The 20080-nt window shown below is 41.8% G+C and overlaps 1 protein-coding gene across 1 annotated transcript in view; it reads left to right on the top strand.

The window, feature by feature from the left end:
* The window catches only part of LOC128649249 (spindle assembly abnormal protein 6 homolog), a 445197-nt gene that overhangs the window by 84623 nt on the left and 340494 nt on the right, over positions 1–20080 (top strand). The window contains exon 2 of the mRNA XM_053702402.1: positions 18912–18972. Coding sequence (XP_053558377.1) covers positions 18912–18972 — 61 coding nt within the window. The remainder of the gene's footprint in view (positions 1–18911; positions 18973–20080) is intronic.

The following is a 20080-nucleotide window of genomic DNA, read 5'->3' as shown; positions in this document are numbered from 1 at the left end:
TCTGCCTTCAGTGTCCTTTTTCTGTTCTATTATTTTAAAAGGGATTGAATTACGAATAAGAATGCTTACCCCATTAATTTTTTTGTTGTTGTGTGCACTATGATAATGTTGAGAAAAACTATTATGTAGGTATTTGGGTATGGAATTTTTCCTAAAGTGAGTCTCTTGAATACCAATGATATCCCCTCCTTTTTGTGCAATATCTCTAAGGGCTAATGATCGTTTATTTGGAATGTTAAATCCCTTCACATTTTGTGTTATAAAATGAATACAGGTGTCTGTCATATCCTTACCTTTTCAATTCTCATTCTATGCCTATGGATCTCCTCACCCCATCGCATGGTATTACTATTCTGCAGAACAATTCCTAAAAACACTCTAACAAAAACAAACAATGGAAACAACATTGCAAACAAAATTAACATGAAAAACTTTTTCTCTATGTCAAAAATAGAGGGAATTGGCTAGGAAATCCCTAACGGAAATCATTCAGCCTTCTAAGTACAAATATCTATAAAACATTCTCTGTGACCTGCTCTTTTTTCAAAAATGCCATTCCTTGAACATTTAATCAAGATTTGATCTGTCCATTTATCATTGTCTCTCTCTATTTAACTATTAAGGGATATTACCCACTCTTGTTAAACAATTTCAAAGGATACAGAACTCTTGAAAAGATTTTTCAGCCTATCTGAGCTCTAGTGTCCGAAGATGAGGAAGTCTTTGTTCTTTTATTTCGGACCGTCTGCCATTCTTTGCGTTGTGGTAAAGGGGGAGTTTGTGAATTTGTGTTGATCGTGGGGTCTTGCCTTTTGTCTGTGTCCATATCCAATGGTGGTGGGGGAATTTCGAGCTTCTTGCAGCAATCCTCAATCTCTGCAGGCGAGGAGCAGCTTGCTCTCCTATTTTTCCATATGACTATGAGTTGGAAGGGATGTCCCCATCTATAATTTATGTTTCTTGCTTGCAGGTATTTTGTGAGCGGGGCTAGTTCTTTTCTCCTAGTTATGGTCCTGGCTGACAAGTCAGCGAAAAATTGCAGGGTGACTCCGTCTTTTTGTATGGGGCACTTTTCTCTTGCCGCTGTCATGAGTTGTTCTTTCATCTGGTAGTTGGTAATTTTTACTATCACATCTCTAGGAGGTGCCGATTCAGGGGGTTTTGGTCTCAGGGCGCGATGGGCCCTATCTATTCCTACCGCAGTGTTGTCTGTCGGATCTTTAAGTTGTGAGAACAGAGACTGTAGGTATTCCTGAAGGGTTGAGGCATCGACAGATTCCGGGACACCCCGTATTCTGATATTTTGTCTTCTGGACCTGTTCTCTAGGTCCTCTAGTTTATCCTCCAACTGGCGGATTGTTTGATCTTGGTGCTCCATCTGTTCACTCACTGACGTTATGCACTTATCTTGATCTTGCACCGTTTCTTCCAGAGTATTTACCCTATTACCGATTTCTGCGATGTCACTCTTTAGTTCAGAAATCTCGTCCTTAATACATTGCTTAACTTGTGTGATGAGTGAGGAGAAGTCCTTTTTTGAGGGGATAGAGGATAAAACTGATTGCGGTACTGACACCATGGTATCTTCCCCATCTGAACCAGATTCTGAGGAGCTAGATGAATGCTGAGAACCTGGCGGGGTTGTGGGAGTCTCTATTGTTGATGACAAAACAGTTGTTTTGAAAAACTTGTCCATTGATGGAGTCCCTTTGTTTCCATTTTTATTTTGTTTACTTTTTTGTGGAGTTTTTCTGGGCGACATCTTGTTGGTTGATAACACTAAGATCCTTTAAATTTGAGCTCCGGCTTGCTTTATGAGCTCTTAAGATCTCTGTAACAAAGTCACTCCTTGCCACGTCATGTGATGGTATACAGTTTTATTCTCTGCTGACACCTTTAATTGGGAAAAGTCTCTATTTTAAACTATATCGAGTTAGCACAGGATGACACTGCACAGATATAACAGTTATGGAGATGCACTTGTGAATGACAGTCTTTATTGACAAGCTTATATGTATTAGGCCCCAGTGATATGTCTCTTGTACATCAAATAACTCAGTTTATAGCTGAATCAATTTGAATCAAAATGGGGAAGATGATTTTTTTTTTTTCTTTTTTTTTTTTTTATATGCCCCTGATAAAATGCTTTGCTAATTTAATTTAGTGTTCATAGACAAACTGTATCCTTTCTCTAAGGCACTAAGAGTTCTTTACTAACATTAGTAGGCATGTGATGTGACAAAACATATCTTCATTGTGTAGCAGACATAGGCCGCAAGCTTCATATAACAGCTTAAGCAAATATAGGCACTATCTCCAATTTCACACTCTTCTCAGCCTTGCGTCCTAAGGTAATATTTTCCCCCTGAACCGGGTTCTTTATCTGCAATAATTGGGCTATTACCGCCTGTCACTGCCCCTTATACAGCTTGTCTCTTATGCAGCTGTGGAAGACAGAGGCTGAATTGAAAGTGCGTGCATCGCGCTAAGATGGCGGCCGCAATTGTTTCTAGGATCTCTCCTGTAAGTGTCGGAGCTTGCGTGTGAATGTGTGCATGACAGCCTTACCCCAAAAACTCAAGCCGGCCTTTAGATTAGTGCAGATGGGTACTTTTTACCAGTCCTCAGATAGTCTACAGCTGGTAGTTATGTTTTATAGCTTGCGATGCATATTATATAACTTGCACAGCGTGTCCTTCAAGCGGCATCCTTTCCAGCTGAATATTCTTACTCAGTCTTGTGTCAGAAACATTAGGGATGTTATCTTATGGCCATATGTGCGGTCAGAAGTTGTTTTAGGTGTACTTATCAAGTTGAAGCACCGGAGCTCACCTAATGTGCGGCCATCTCATTCCAGTGCCGGCTCCGCCCCCCCTCAATCAAGATTTTTTTATTTTAAATGGTACCGGTGTGTACTGTTTTTACTCTGGCATGATATGGAGAAAGTGGGCCTCAGGAAGATTCTCAGTCTGCAGAGAATCAGGATATGCCATTTAATTCTCCCCAAATGTCACAACCTTTAACGCCCACGCAAGCGACGCAAAGTACTTCTAGTGCGTCTACTTCTTTTACTTTGCAAGCTATGGCCGCAGTCATGTCTACTACCCTTACAGAGGTATTGTCTAAACTGCCTGGTTTGCAGGGTAAACGCCATAGGTCAGATATTAATGCAAATACTGAAACCTCTGACGCCTTAGTGGCTATTTCCGATGTTAACTCCCAATGCTCTGATTTGGGGGTTAGGGATTTCATGTCTGAGGGAGAAATTTCAGAGTCAGGAAATTTAGTACCTCAGACCGATTCAGACTTCGTGTCCTTTAAATTTAAATTCGAACACCTCCACTTATTGCTCAGGGAGGTTCTAGATGATTGTGACCCGATCACGATTCCTCCAGAAAAATTGTGTAAAATGGACAAATATTTGGAAGTACCTACTTACACGGATGTTTTTCCGGTTCCTAAGAAAATTTCGGAAATTGTCAAGGAATGGGATAGATCAGGTATACCGTTTTCTCCCCCTCCTAATTTTAAGAAAATGTTTCCCATATCTGACTCCATGCAGGATTTTTGGCAATTAATTCCCAAGGTGGAGGGAGCTATTTCTACTTTAGTTTAACGTACAACTATACCCATTGAGGACAGTTGTGCGTTTAAAGACCCTATGGATAAAAAATTGGAGGGTATTCTAAAGAAAATTTGTTTCACCAGGGTTTTCTATTACAGCCTATAGCTTGCATGGTTCCAGTAACTACTGCAGCTGCCTTTTGCTTTGACGCCCTGGAAGAGTCTCTGAAGGTTGAGACACCTTTAAAGGACATCTTAGACAGAATTAAAGCTCTTAAAATAGCAAATTCTTTTATGACTGATGCTGCTTTTCAACTTGCTAAATTAGCAGCGAAAAATGCAGGCTTTGCCATTGTAGCGCGTAGAGCGTTATGGCTAAAATCATGGTCGGCTGACGTATCATCTAAATCTAAGCTTTTGACTATTCCCTTAAAGCGTAAGACCCTATTCGGGCCTGAACTGAAGGAAATAATCTCTGACATTACTGGAGGTAAGGGTCACACCCTACCTCAGGACAAGCCCCTCAAGATGAGGAGTAAACAGAATAATTTTCGTTCCTTTTGAAATTTTAAAGGAACATCATCTGCTTCCTCTTCTTCCTCTAAGCAGGAAGGGAACTTTGCTAAGTCCAAGGCGGTCTGTAGACCTAACCAGGCCTGGAATAAAGGTAAACAAGTCAAAAAGCCCGCTGCTGCTACCAAGACAGCATGAAGGGGCAGCCCCTGATCCGGGACCGAATCTAGTAGGGGCAGACTATCTTTCTCTGCTCAGGCTTGGGCAAGGTATGTACAGGATCCCTGGGCATTGGAAATTGTGACCCAGGGGGTATCAGTTGGAATTCAAGGACTCCCCCCCCCCCCCAAGGGGAAGATTTCATCTTTCACGATTGTCTGTAGACCGGACAAAAAGAGAGGCGTTCTTACGCTGTGTAAAAGACCTCTACACCATGGGTGTAATTTGCCCAGTTTCAGAACGGGAACAAGGGCAGGGGTTCTATTCAAAACTATTCGTGGTTCCCAAAAAAGAGGGAACCTTCAGAGGGCTCTGCAGTCCATTCATCGGCCATCAGTGGCTCAGTGTATGGAAGTCATCGGACTCATGGTAGCGGCAATGGATATCGTCCCGTTTGCTTGCTTTCATCTCAGACCACTACAACTGTGCATGCTCAGTCAGTGGAATGGGGATTATGCAAATTTATCTCCTCAGATAAATCTGGACCAAGAGACCAGAGACTCTCTTCGGTGGTGGTTGTCGCAGGACAATCTGTCCCAAGGGATGTGTTTCCGCAGGCCATCTTGGGTAATAGTAATGACAGATGCCAGTCTTCTGGGCTGGAGTGCAGTCTGGAATTCCCTGAAGGCTCAGGGTGTGTGGACTCAGGCGGTGTCTTAATTACCAATCAATATTCTAGAACTGAGAGCGATATTCAACGCGCTGCTAGCGTGGCCTCAGTTGGCCTCGGCCAAGTTCATAAGATTCCAGTCGGACAACATCACGACTGTGGCGTATATCAATCATCAGGGGGGAACAAGGAGTTCTCTAGCGATGATAGAAGTATCAAAGATAATTCGATGGGCGGAGGCTCACTCTTGCCATCTGTCTGCGATCTATATCCCAGAAGTAGAAAACTGGGAAGCGGATTTTCTAAGTCGTCAGACTTTTCATCAGGGGGAGTGGGAACTCCACCCGGAGGTGTTTGCAACTTTGACTCATCAATGGGGCACACCGGAATTGGATCTGATGGCATCTCGACAGAATGCCAACCTTCCAAGTTACGGGTCCAGGTCACGGATCCCCAGGCTGTACTGATAGATGCTCTAGCAGTACCTTGGTCGTTCAACCTGGCTTATGTGTTTCCACCTTTTCCTCTCCTTCCTCGGGTGATTGCCAGAATCAAACAGGAGAGGGCTTCAGTAATTCTAATAGCGCCTGCATGGCCACGCAGGACCTGGTATGCAGATCTAGTGGATATGTCGTCTCTGCCACCATGGAGACTGCCATTGGACTGCTCTGCTAAATTCGTCCTCGGAGCATTCGAGGTACAGTAAGCCTCTTGAGGTTTCTCCTTTCTCCATGTTCAAGATTTGTGGGAAGGACTGGCTGCTCTTAGCCTGCGACGTTATCCTCTAGTTAGTGGATACTTAGCAATCTGAAGGATCCTATCTTCAGCTGCTTTCTGCTTGCCCTGCAAGTATTTAAGTCATTTTTAGATGACTGCAGCGTGCAGTGTTTTGCTTCTGGTGTAGTTCGTCAGACCTATCTGAGCTTGCTGCACGAGGTTTCGTTTCTGAATATTTCGGTATTCTGAGCTACCTTTTTGCGACTTGGGGAACTTCATCTTCTTCAGTTGCTTTTTAGAGTGCCGTTGCACTGTGTTTGGGGAAGATCCTCTTTGTTTCAGACTCCCAGCATTATCCTGTTTCTTTTTTTCTGGGGTTTGGTAGTTGCCTCCCCTTGTTTCTATGAGAATGGGTCTCTGTTGGTCTGGAGTTCCTTATGCTAGCTGGTCAGCTAGCTCAGCATACTAATGCACTGTGGCTACTCTGCACTGTAGCAAACCGAGGGTTGCAAGTTCGATCCCCTGCGAGGTCTACTCAGCCTTCTTCCTTTCGAGGTTGATAAGAGACTCAAGGTGCTGCTCATCTTAAGGGGGATTAGCTGTGCTTTTACAAGTACATTCCTGTTTTCTCCGTGTCTTTTCTTCTTTGTGGAAGGATACGGTAGCTTGCTCCCTTTCTTTAGTAAGGGGTGTGTTGTTTGGAGACCGACTGTTGGGCGACAGTGTCTCCTGGAGGCTGTTGACTCAGTCAAGTCTAGTTCCTGCGGTCTCTAGCAAGGCTTGTGGACTATGGTTTTCAGGCCTGGTGCCTTCAGAATGGGCCGCCTCTTCTACCCTCCCATTTTTGCATTCAGTGTCCTCTATAGCTTGGGTATTGTTTTCCCAAAAGTAATGAATGCAGCTGTGGACTCTTCCATTTATGAAGAAAAACTTAAATTAGGTATAGTTTATAATTTACTTTACTTCAGATGGAAAGAGTCCATAGCTCCCCTATTTTTCTGTGGGGCGTCTGTTATTTCTGTTCTTCTGGCACATTTTCACCATGATATTTCTTCTACTGTTCCTTGTTCCCTCGGCAGAATGACTGGGGGATGAGGGAAGTGGGGGAGGTATTTAAGCCTTTTGGCTGGGGTGTCTTTGCCTCCTCCTGGTGGCCAGGTTCTGAATTCTCAAAAGTAATGAATGCGGCTTTGGACTCTCTCCATCTGAAGAAAAGAAAATTATCAGGTAAGCATATTTTTTTTTTTTTGTAGTGAAAGAGTTAGAGACATGAAACTCATTTTTTTTTATTTTCCTGTCATGATTCAGTGAGAGTATGCAGGTTTAACCTTCGAAGAAAAGATCCCAAGGTAATGAAGACAATTTGGTAATATAAGTTAATTGGAGCATTGTCTGAAATTGTATGCTCTATCTAAATCACTAAGAAAAAGGCTGGGTTTCATGTCCCTTTAAGACACAAGCTCATAAGTGTTTTTTTATGTAGGTTTGTTAAGTTCTCAAGAAACTAGTTCAAGGATACCAAGAGAATGAGAGCACTTTCATAATAATAGAAGTAAATTTAGAATGATTTTTTTTGTTGCTGTTACATTGTATGATTTTTTTTAGAACGTTTTGTAACTTTAACCCCTTAAGGACCAGCGACGTACCCTGTATGTCACTGGCCTTTTTTTGGGACTTGATTGTTTTATAGCGCGGTCTTGCCCCCAGCGTTAAGACTGCTCTATTCCACAAAGCCTTCTGAAGGGAGGGCATTAATAGCGTGTTCTTGCTAGACTTGTGCTATTATGTCCTGAAAATACCCTTAACGACCAATGACATACAGGGTACATTGTGGTCATTAAGGGGTTAAAAGGACAGAAATAAGTTCATTTTTGGGGTTGGATGTAAATTAAGCAATTTTTTATTGCCTTTTATATTTTTTTTTAAATATAAAATAACCTTTTGTCTGAAAGTAAAGGTCCTTCTAATTGGTTTGTTGCTGCTCCTTACTAGACTGTAATGTTACAGTAACTTTAGACTAATTGTGCAGCCCTCATTCTTCTAACATAATACATCTTTATCAGCTTACCGAGATATGCAACTGTTGAGAACCAAGTTTGTTTTTAGAAAGTGGTTTCTATGGGAACAGTGAGTTTGCCTTGTTAGTGTGGTGTCCTATTTTTTTTCCCTTCACATTTAATGGGACTTGGCTATTAATTATCCCACAGTATTTAGGGATTCAATTTTGCGTAGAGAGCTCATACTATTGTAATTTTATTAGTTTTAAGAGAACATAACTCCATATAAAGTGTCTATCTAATCCCTCTAACCTCTGCTGCCAAAAATAGTAATTGCCATACACTTTTATTTTATTTTTTATTCCCTGTTCATGTGTTTTGTGTGCTGGCTTGTATTCAGTTTATCTGTATATTGACAATGAGCATGCTAGATTATCTTGCCAAGTACACATAATCAGCTTTGTTCAGTAGTACAGGGTGTTATCTATATACACTATATGTGCTGGCATGTATTATAGTAATACATATATGTACACTGATGATGAACACAGTGCACTGTGTATTGATTATTAGTGCAACAATAACTAGCATGCTGGGCTGTATAATTGTGATAAGTATCAATGTAACTGTGAGAATACACAGATAATGCATACTTTGTGCTTTGTCATACTAAAGAGTAACTCTACTCTAGTAACACACTGATGTATACTGTTTTTGTGGATCTATGCACAAATAATGTAATAAATAATGTAGCCATACACTAAAAATGAGCATGCAGAGCTGTATAAGTGTGTTGTATACAACAAACAAGTTTGTGTGGCTGGCATAAAAAAGCATGCATCCCTGCATGAGTTATAAACAAAAATTCCCTCTACTATAGGTATTAGAATAGGAAAAAATATCCAAGGCAGCAGACGGTGGTATTGCTTGTACTGCACTAGGCACTTCTGGAACAGTAAGTTGTCTGCACGTTGGGCACTGTTCTTTCTGACATACGCTGGTTCCCTATTGCTACATTCCCCAGGCAGCTCTTGATCACCTTGCCGTTAATCTACCTCTTTGTGTACATTTCCTTACCTATGGATCACATTAAGTCCATGACATTTTTGATCAGTCAAATTGGTGACTCCTTTAAATAGTAGTGTATAGCAATATACTGATTGTATGAAATAAATAACTGAAACTACAAGAAATTACTTCTATGCAGCTATTTTTCATGTCTGCAAAAAAATAATTATACATAAATGTAACGTTTGTTTGTGATTTATACATAAAACATAAATTATGCTTACCAGATAATTTCATTTCCATCTGTATGACGAGAGTCCACTGCTTCATTCCTTACTAGTGGGAATACAGAACCTGGCCACCAGGAGGAGGCAAAGACACCCCAGCCAAAGGCTTAAATTCCTCCCCCACTCCCCTCATCCCCCAGTCATTCTGCCGAGGGAACAAGGAATAGTAGGAGAAATATCAGGGTATAAATGGTGCCAGAAGAACAAAAAATTTTCGTCCGCCCAACCGAGAAAACTTGCTGGGGCTGTGGATTCTCATTCAGATGGAAAGCATAATTTATGTTTTCCATCTTAATATGAGGAGAGTCCACGACTTCATTTCTTACTAGTGGGAAAAATATACCCAAGCTCTAGAGGATACTGAATGAAAACGTGAGGGTAAAAAGAGAGGTGGACCCTATTCTGAGGGCACCACAGCCTGCAAAACCTTTATCCCAAAAGCTGCTTCAGCCGAAGCAAAAACATAAAATTTTGAAAAGGTATGTAAGGAGGACCAGGTAGCTGCCCAACAAATCTGCCCCATAGAGGCCTCATTCTTGAAGGCCCAAGATGAAATCACAGCTCTATTTGAATGAGCCGTTTGTCAGGGTGCCAGGAATCAGACTGAGACGAGAAGTGCAAAAATAATCACACCTTTTATTAATAGCAAAAAATAATAAAAAGTCCACAAGTCAAATAACAAGCCAGGAGTCAAAACCAGAGCTAGAAGTCAAACGAGCCGGAATCAGCAACAAGGAAAACAGAGTCAGGAACAAGCCAAGGATCAGGAACCAGGAAGGACGTCAGGCAGCCATGTAATACACAGGAACTCTCACAAACAGGTCTGAGACCACGCAAAGGCAAAGCATACTGAACAGAGGCCCTTTAAATAATAAGTGAAACCCTGACAGTACCCTCTCCTCAATGACCCCTTCCCCACGGGAGGACAAAAGGCTTATTGGGGAAACGGGCATGGAAGGCACGGAGGAAGGCGGGAGCATGAACATCAGAGGAGGGAACCCAAGAACGCTCCTCTGGACTGTAGACCCTCCAGTGAACCAAATACTGTACACGGCCCCTGGACATACGAGAGTCAATAATGCTGTTGACCTCATACTCCTCATGGTTGTCAACAAAGATAGGATGAGGACGAGGCAACACAGTGGTAAACAGATTACAAACCAATGGCGCTGCATAGAATGATGAAGGCAATCCTGAATCTGCACCCACGTGGAACGGAGTTGCCGGAGATGCTCCTCCAAAGCCGGAATTCCCTGAGACATGAATGAATCGAGCAACAAGGATGGTTGCAACCCATAATTTGCCATGAACGGGGATAACTTGGAGGAAGCATTAATAGCACTATTACGAGCAAACTCTGCCCAAGGTAACAGTTCAGACCAATTATTGTGGTGATCTGAGACATAGCAACGGAGGAACTGTTCCAGAGCTTGATTAGACCGTTCCGCAGCCCCATTGGATTGAGTGTGATATGCCGAGAAGAAGGAAAGCTGGATCCCCATTTGAGCACAAAAGGAACGCCAAAATCTGGGGACAAACTGGCTACCCCGGTCCGACACTATCTCCTTGGGTTACCCATGTAAACGGAAGACCTCCCGGGCAAAAATTGAAGTAAGCTCCTGAGCGGTAGGCAGCTTCATCAAGGAAATGCAATCTGACATTTTAGAAAAAGGGTCAACCACCATAAGGATAACAGTATTGCCATTGAAAATAGGGAGCTTGACAATGAAGTCCATGGAAAGATGTGTCCAAGGACGCTCACCATTAGACCCACAGGAAGACATCGAGGAGTCTTATTCTGTGCACAAACTGAGCAGGAGGAAACATCAGAAAGAAGATCTGGCCACCAGAATTGTCAAGAGACAGACCAAATCATTTGGTTCTTGCCTGGGTGACCTGCGGCTTTAGGATAGTGGTAAGTGTGCAAAAGTTTAGTTCGAAGATTCTCAGGAACAAAACACCACTAGCATTGGTTTGTGCAGCCAGGATCTCCTCCCCCAAGGGAGAAGTCAAAATAGTACGTATGGTAGCCAAAATATGGTCAGGAGGTATAACAGGAGTAGGTACAGACTCCTCCTTGGACAGAGGCGAAAATTGTCGAGAGAGGGCATCAGCCCTAACATTCTTACTACCAGGCAGGTAGGAGACCACATAATTAAACCAAGACAAAAACTGGCGCCCATCGAAGACCAACTGGGCGAGGCCACTGCAGATAACTTGTAAGGATCCATGGAGAACCCTGCAACTGTGATAACATAACCTAGGAAGGTTACTTGAGTCTGATGGAACATTTCTCGAGTTTACAAAACAGGCCGTTCTCACTTAGTCTCTGAAGAACCCGTGTAACATCAGAACGATGAGCCTCAAGTGTGGGTGAGTGTATGAGGATGTTGTCTAAGTACACCACAACACACTGTTGCAACATATCTCGTAGGACATCATTAATAAATTCCTGAAAAACAGCAGGAGCATTACATAGGCCAAAGTGCATTACAAGATACTCATAATGCCCGCTTCTTCAGTTAAATGCTGTTTTCCATTCGTGGCCCTCTTTAATCCTAACGAGATTGTACGCTCCTCTCAAATCAAGTTTAGTAAAGACCGTAGCTCCCTTGAGGCGGTCAAAGAGTTCCGTAATAAGCGGAATAGGGTAAGCATTCTTAATGGTAAGACGATTAAGACCCCTATAATCGATACATGGTCTTAACTCGCCACCCTTTTTCTTCACAAAGAAGAAGCCAGCGCCTGCAGGAGAGCAGGATTTGCGACAGAGCATCAGCAACATACTCCTCCATAGCACAATTCTCTGCAACAGACAGAGGGTACACCCGACCCCGAGGAGGAATGGCTCCGGGTTGCAGGTCTATGGCACAATTGTAAGACCAGTGAGGAGGCAACGTACCGGCACGCACCTTGTCAAACACGTCTAGGAACTCTTGTTACTCCTCTGGCAATTGAGATACCGAAGACGTGCACAAGACTTTAACTGGTTTACGAAGACAAGTGGAAATACATTGCGGGGACCACGACAAAATTTCAGACCTGCGCTAGTTGAGACTGGGATTGTGCTTTTGGAGCCAGAGATAACCCAGAACAACCAGAAAATGTGGAGAGTTTATCCCCTGGAACTGAAGATTTCAAAATGGAGAGCCCCAACATCCATGGACAACGGAGCAGTTTCGTGAGTAACGAGTGCAGGCTGAAGGGGCCTGCCATCAATGGCCTCAATAGCAATCGGAACGGACCGAGGCAAAACAGGAATGGAGTGCTTTGATACAAAAGCACTGTCAATGAAATAGCCCGCAGCACCAGAGTCAACAAGAGCCTGAGTGGCTATGGAGGAGTCCACCCAGGTAAGGACAACCCTGACCAAAGGTTTCTCCTTAAGTGGTTCCGGGGACGAGGATAAACCACCCTAGGTCTGCCCCTGACAGGACCTTGGGTGTGAGCGTTTCCTGGCCGTGTAGGACAAGACTTCAAAAGGTGGCCCTGTAACCCACAATAGAGGAAGAGCCCCTCCCTCCTCCTAAAGGCCCTCTCCGCTGTGGAGAGACGCGTGAATCCCAACTGCCTCGGCTCAGCAGTACCTGGTGACTCGGGACCTGGAGGCATGGGTGGGAATGAACACGTAGGAGACAACGGAACAGGAGGCTTCCACAAGCGCTCCTTGAAAGAGGGCCTCTCTCTGAGTCTGATGTCAATTAGGATCAAAAAAGACGCCAATGCCTCGAGATCCTCTGGTAAATCTCTGGCAGCAACTTCGTCTTTATTCGCATCAGAGAGCCCATGAAAGAAGGTGGCAACAAGGGCTTCATTGTTCCAACCTACCTCTGCGGCAAGCGTACGGAATTCAATGGCATACTGAGCAACAGATCTTGTACCTTGCTGAATGGACCTCAGTCGTTTAGCAGCAGAGGAGGAGCGAGCCGGAACATCAAATACCCTTCGAAAGGAGGCCACAAATTCAGGGTAATTTGAAATCACAGGTTTATTAGTCTCCCACAAGGGATTAGCCCAGGCAAGAGCTGTGTCAGAGAGCAACGAGATGAGAAATCCCACCTTAGCTCTGTCAGAGGGAAACACCTGAGGTAACATCTCAAAGTAAATGCCCACCTGGTTCAAAAACCCTCTTCACTGAATAGGATTGCCTCCATATCGCTGACGTAGAGGTGCAAAACAGGACATGCTCCTAGTAGGCATAGGTGCAGCAGCGGAAACAGGAGCAGCCATAACTTGCGGGACACTTTGGTCCAAATGTGCAGTGCGAGTCAGCAGGATTTGCAGGGCTAGTGCAAATTGATCCAAGCGGTGATCCTGTTCATCCATCCTGGAAATGATGGCAGGTAAAGCTGGATTATTAGCACCATCAGGATTCATGGCCTTTGTGTTATGTCAGGGTGCCAGGAATCAGACTGAGACGAGAAGAGCAAAAATAATCACACCTTTATTAATAGCAAAAAATAATAAAATGTCCACAAGTCAAATAACAAGCCAGGAGTCAAAACCAGAGCTGGAAGTCAGACGAGCCGAGTCAGGAGCCAAAGCGAATAGTCAGACGAGCCGGAATCAGCAACAAGGAAAACAGCAGAGTCAGGAACAAGCCAGGGATCAGGAACCAGGAAGGACGTCAGGCAGCCAGGTAATACACAGGAACACAACAGGTCTGAGACAACGCAAAGGCAAAGCATACGGAACAGAGGCCCTTTAAATCATAAGTGAAACCCTGACACAGTTATCCTCTGAGGAGGCTTATGTCTGCTGTTTCAACCAAAAAGATAGGGAAGCGGAAGAAGCCTTTTGCCCTCTACGCTTCCCAGAATAGACAACAAACAATGACAAAGTCTTTCTAAAATCCTTCGTAGCCTGAAGATAGAATTTTAAAGCCCAAACCACATCCAAATGAAGTAATCGTTCCTTCGAAGGAGGAGGATTGGGACACAAGGAAGAAACCACAATCTCCTGGTTGATGTTGTGATCAGACACAACCTTAGAGAGAAAACCCAACCAAGTGCGAAGAACAGCCTTTTAAGGATGAAAAACTAGGTACGGAGGCTCACATTGCAATGCCGCCATCTCAGAAACTCTGCATGCCGAAGCAATAGCCAGTAGAAAAAGAACCTTCCAAGATAGTAATTTAATGTCAACCAAATGCATACGCTCAAAAGGAGCCCTCTGCAAAACCTTAAGAACCAGATTTAAACTCCAAGGAGGAGTGGTAGGTCTAAACACAGGCCTGATTCTAGACAGAGCCTGCACAAAATACTGCATATCAGGAAGCTCAGCAAGCCTCTTGGTAGTAACACAGAGCCAAAATCTGTCCCTTTAAGGAACTAGCACAAAGTCCCTTCTCCAAACCATCTTGGAGAAAGGAAAGAACCCTGGACACCTTGATCTTATGCCATGGGAATCCACGTTTTTCACACCAGAATAAGTAGGTCCTCCTCACCTTTATTATAGATTCGACGAGTGACCGTCTTTCTAGCTTGAATGAGAGTATCAATCACCCTCTCAGAAAAACCTCTCTTGGCTAGGACTAATCGTTCAATCTCTACACAGTCAGCCTCAGAGAATCTAGATTCTGATGAACAAAAGGACCCTGTTCCGTTGCCGTCTGACATCACACACAACAGACAACTTACGTTTCGGGCTTCGCCCTTCGACTTGGCCTGACGTTGTATGAAAACCTCTTTTTTTGTAAGGCATAAGAGTTCAGTAGGGTGACGCCTATCCAGCGTCATAATCACATGGCATAACATGATGACAACACTATACATATACAAAGCGCCTTGTCCGTGGGTACTCACATTTAACAACTGCCTAACTAAAAATGTAGACGGCAATGTACATATTGGTCAATAGATAAAACAAAAACATTAGTATATCAGAAAGAAAACTCACGGGCCATAATAAAGATGAGTGAAGTAAGTGAAATATCGCCACAAAGCATACCATAATGACAATTGGAATACCTAGCTCTTCCAATCACTAGCGACACTTTACCCACTTCACACAAAAGATTTCATATGTGCCTAATTATAATAAGTCTATACTGCCTATATACATATGTATAGTCAAAAAGAAAATAATGCCAACAAATTCAAAGGATTGTACAACCCTACAAAAAAAATTGTATATGGATGAGCATCAGTCACTAAATAAATGTTTCCCAAGTGATTTCCCTATTTAAACCATAGGGAGTCATGGAATCCAATTTTGGATCCATAATGCTTCCTTTTCAAACGGTAATTTCTGTCTGTTTCCACCCCTCCTCAAGGGGCCTACTCCATCTACAACCTGAAATTTAAGTTGGCTTTTATTATGACCCAATAATGTGAAGTGATGGGCTACAGGGGCCGAGGGATCAAGTTTTCCTATAGCTGCCTTATGTTGTTTGACCCGTTCCCTAATAGGTTTGGTGGTTTCGCCAACATAGGCCAAACCACAAAGACATTTGATTGCATAAACCATGTATTGTGAATCAGATGTGCAATTGCCTCTAATGGATAGACGTTTACCAGACCTTGGGTGGGTTATAGTGTCGCCTAATTGAATTTCATTGTGCACAATTCACCGTAAGAGTTGGCTGAAAGGATGGCTCTTAATCGTTTGTGGAGGATGAAAGCTGGTAAACACAACAAATTTCTATCGGTTTCCTTCCTAAACACGTCTGCAGACCAGAAACCATCTCTCAATGAGATCTTAATATCCAGAAAATTTTGGACATGTCGATCATATTCCATGGTAAATTGAAGGTTTGGGTCAAAAAATTTGTATACACTAATGATAGCTTTAAAGAACACTGCAAATTTTGGAAAAGGTACATTGATGACGTCTTTATGATTTAACTTTTTTTTGAAGAGTTAAATACACGTGTTTAGGAAGGAAACTGATAGAAATAATTTGTTAACGTTTACCAGCTTTCATCCTCCACAAACGATTAAGAGCCTTCCTTTCAGCCAACTCTTACGGGCTAAGAGAATTATTAATAATGAAACACGCTTAAATGATCAATTCCAAGATTTATTTTGTCGATTTGATAACAGGGGGGTATCCAGTGGATTTGTTACATTCACATAAACTTAAAGTGGACCAAATTGCTCGTGCAAATTTAATTCAAAAGAAACAGAGAACACTGCATGATAGTATTCCGTTTGTGGTACCTTATGGTTATCACATCCAACCGTTAAAAAATATTTTTAAAAAACATTGGTCTTTGCTCTCAGAGGATAGGATCTTGGCAAATACTTTTAACAATTTCCCTCTGTTCTCTAAAGGAATCGGAATTTGAGAGATATCTTAATTAAGGCTGACGTGGGAACTAGTCAGAATAGAGCTATCCACAGTGAGGCCCCTAATGGTACTTTTCCATGCAATAATTGTGCACAATGAAATTCAATTCAATTAGGCGACACTACAATCCACCCAAGGTCTGGTAAACGTCTATCTATTAGAGGTAATTACACATGTGATTCACAATACGTGGTTTATGCAATCAAATGTCCGTGTGGTTTGGCCTATGTTGGCGAAACCACCAAACCTATTAGTGAAACGGATCAAACAACATAAGACAGCTATAGGAAACTTGATCCCTCGGCCCCTGTAGCCCATCACTTCACATTATTGGGTCATAATAAAAGCCAACTTAAATTTCAGGTTGTAGATGGAGTAGGCCCCTTGAGGAGGGGTGGAAACAGACAGAAATTACTGTTTGAAAAGGAAGCATTATGAATCCACAAATTGGATTCCATGACTCCCTATGGTTTAAATAGGGAAATCACTTTGGGAACATTTATTTAGTGACTGATGCTCATCCATATACTATTAATTTTTTTGTAGGGTTGTATAATCCTTTGAATTTGTTGGCATTATTTTCTTTTTGACTATACATATGTATATAGGCAGTATAGACTTATTATAATTAGGCACATAAGAAATCTTTTGTGTGAAGTGGGTAAAGTGTCGCTAGTGATTGTAAGAGCTAGGTATTCCAATTGTCATTATGGTATGCTTTGTGGTGATATTTCACTTACTTCACTCATTATCTTTATTATGGCCCGTGAGTTTTCTTTCTGATATACTAATGTTTTTGTATTATCTATTGACCAATATGTGCATTGCTGACATTTTTAGTTAGGCAGTTGTTAAATACATGTGAGTACCCACGGACAAGGCACTTTGTATATGTATAGTGCTGTCATGTTATGCCATGTGATTATGACGCTGGATAGGCGTCGCCCTACTGAACTGTTATGCCTTAAAAGAAGGAGGTTTTCCTACAACGTCAGGCCAAGTCGAAGGGCGGAGCCCGAAATGTACGTTGACTGGTGTGTGTGTGTGAGATGTCGGACGCCAACGGAGTCGATGCAAGCATGCTGGTTTGAATTTCATCTTGGAATTGCCACAGGTTTGAGCCATTATTGGACATCTCCCCTGCAGTTTACACATAACGTCTTTTTGAATCCTGGACGGATTGGGTGAGATCGCTCATAGAGCGCAACAATAACACTTTTTTTTACCTCTAATATATGCCAGTAATTCAGACTGAAAAGTTGCTAATTTGGGGATCGGTATTTTAATTGTTATAGCTCTAAACAAATAGAGTAGTTGTGGTAATATGTTAATCTTTACTGTTGCCAGTCGTCCCAGCCAGGAGAATGTATATGTAGAGAATGTATTTCCATTTATGAATATCCCGCCTAATATCTTTATAAATTAGGATATTTAGTTCTAATAGTTTTTTAGTTTGAGGGGGTAGGGCCAGCGATGGAGCTTCACATTTATTCAGATTGACCTTGATTGCTGAACATTTCGCTATTATGTCATATAGGTTAGGGAGTGAGATAAGTGGTTTGGTTATTGTTACTAATTTATCATCTGCAAATAATGTTGGTTTGTGTTCTGTGTTTACTATACAGACTCCGGATATATCTTAGGAGAGTTTGATTTTGGCTGCTAGGGGTTCGATGCACATGACAAATGTAACTGGGGATAGGGGGCATCCCTGTCTTGAACCATTTAGTATGGGGAAGGCCTTAGATCTTTATCCCTTTGAAGAAACCTGGGCTGTTGGTTTGGAGTAAATTTTCGTAAAGGACCCATTGAAACCCTATTCGTCAAACGCCTTCTCCGCGTCCAAAGAAAGAAGCAGAAAAGGCGTCCGAGATCTATCCAAGTAATTTACTATATTTATCATATGCTTGATATTATCAGGTGCTAACCTATCTTTGATGAATCCAACCTGATCTGGATGGATTAAGGTTGGCAAAATTAATTTAAGTTGGTTGGCAAGAATCTTAGTAAAGATTTTTAGGTCCTGATTTATTAGTGATATGGGTCGGTCATTAGAGCAGATTTTAGGATCTTTATCCGGTTTGGGAATAACTATGATTTAAGCATACAACAATTCAGGGGGAATTTCGTGGCCAACCAAAATGTGGTTGCAAAATGTAGTGAGATGTGGAATTAGTGTGGACTTAAATCATTTGTAATATTCGCTTGGGAAGCCGTCAGGGTCTGCTGCTTTTCCTGGCTTAAGATCTTTTATAGCTAGACTTATCTCTAATGGGGTTATCCGGGCATTAAGTATTCCCCTAACTTCCTCAAAAATAGTTTTTAGTTGTAGTTCTGACAGGAATTGGTTGGTGGGGGTTTCTGTTGCAGAAGAGTTGGCTACTCTATATTCCACACAGCCATTGGCTGCATACTCTAGTGACATATTTATAGTACAACAGAGAAGATAACCTAAGTTACAACATGGCAGCTCCCATTGTTTTATAGACACTAAAACATTACACATATGTTGTCAATATTTAAGCAGCTAATAAAACTTTTAACAAATACATCTACATCTTATTCTCAAACTAATCTTTTCTTTGAATGCATCAATCTAGCATTTCTTTAGTGTTTTAATGTCCCTTTTAAGGAAGTAAATTATAGTAATTATTATTGTAAACTTCTTTTTAATTTTTTTTACATTTTTTGTTTCACTTTTTGCAGAAGGGCTGGTGTACGGCTTACTGTTGAAACACATTCTTCCTCAAACCCTATACATAAAAAGGTAAGCCTATAATAAGACTCTTAAGAAGCTTATAATAAAACTTTTAAGATGACTTAAACGTGGATTGTATTTTCTTTTTAATGACACGATGAGCCCACGGATCATCTTAATTACTAATGGGATATTCACCTCCTGGTCAGCAGGAGGCAGCAAAGAGCACCACAGCAGAGCTGCCAAACATCACCTCCCCTCACACCCAACCCAGTCATTCTCTTTGCCTGCGTTAGTGATAGGAAGTGGCAAAGTGAGGTGTTAGTTAAGATTCTTCAATCAAGAGTTTATTATTTTTAAAGTGGTACAGGATTGTGCTACTTTTTCCTAGGGTGTAGCTGTAGTCCATGTCAGTCTCTGCAGTAGAGGTTTGGTGGCTTTAGAGTAATGGGAACTTGTGGGACATAATTCTCACTGAGCCTCCTATATTTAAAGGGACAGTCAACCATAGAATTGTTATTGTTTTAAAAGATAGATAATCCCTTTATTACTCATTCCCCAGTTTTGCATAACCAACACAGTTATATTAATGTACTTTTTACCTTTGTGATTACCTTGTATCTAGGAACCTTCTTTCAGCCCCCTGATCACATGACTGTTTATTATCTATTGTCTTAAATTTAGCATTGTATTGTGCTATATCTTAAATAACTTTCTGTGCCTGAACACAGTGTTATCTATATAGCCCACGTGTACTTTCTGTCTCTTTGTGTTGAAAAGAGATTTAAAAAGCATGTGATAAGAGGCAGCCCTCAAAGGCTTAGAAATTAGCATATGAGCCTACCTATGTTTAGTTTAAACTAAGAATACCAAGAGAAAAAAGCAAATTTGATGATAAAAGTAGATTGGAAAGTCAATTAAAATTAAAAGTCCTATCTGAATAATGAAAGTTTAATTTATACTTGACTGTCCCTTTAATACTGCCCTAATTTCCTATAGTCGGTTGGATATGATTCAGTCTCTGTTTTCTACAGGTCGATGTGAGGAAGAGGACCTCTCACACCTGTAAACTGCCTTGCTGTCAGGCAGTACCCTGAGGTAAGTGCTATTTTCTTGTTCTGGGGCAGTCAGATCAACTCAGAAAAGAGTGGGCACAGGAAAATACCTTATTTATTTA

The sequence above is a fragment of the Bombina bombina genome, chromosome 2, assembly GCF_027579735.1.
Source record: "Bombina bombina isolate aBomBom1 chromosome 2, aBomBom1.pri, whole genome shotgun sequence".
NCBI classification, from domain to species: domain Eukaryota; kingdom Metazoa; phylum Chordata; class Amphibia; order Anura; family Bombinatoridae; genus Bombina; species Bombina bombina.
The sequence above is the reverse complement of the archived record's forward strand: the minus strand, read 5'-3'. Positions and strand labels throughout refer to the sequence as shown.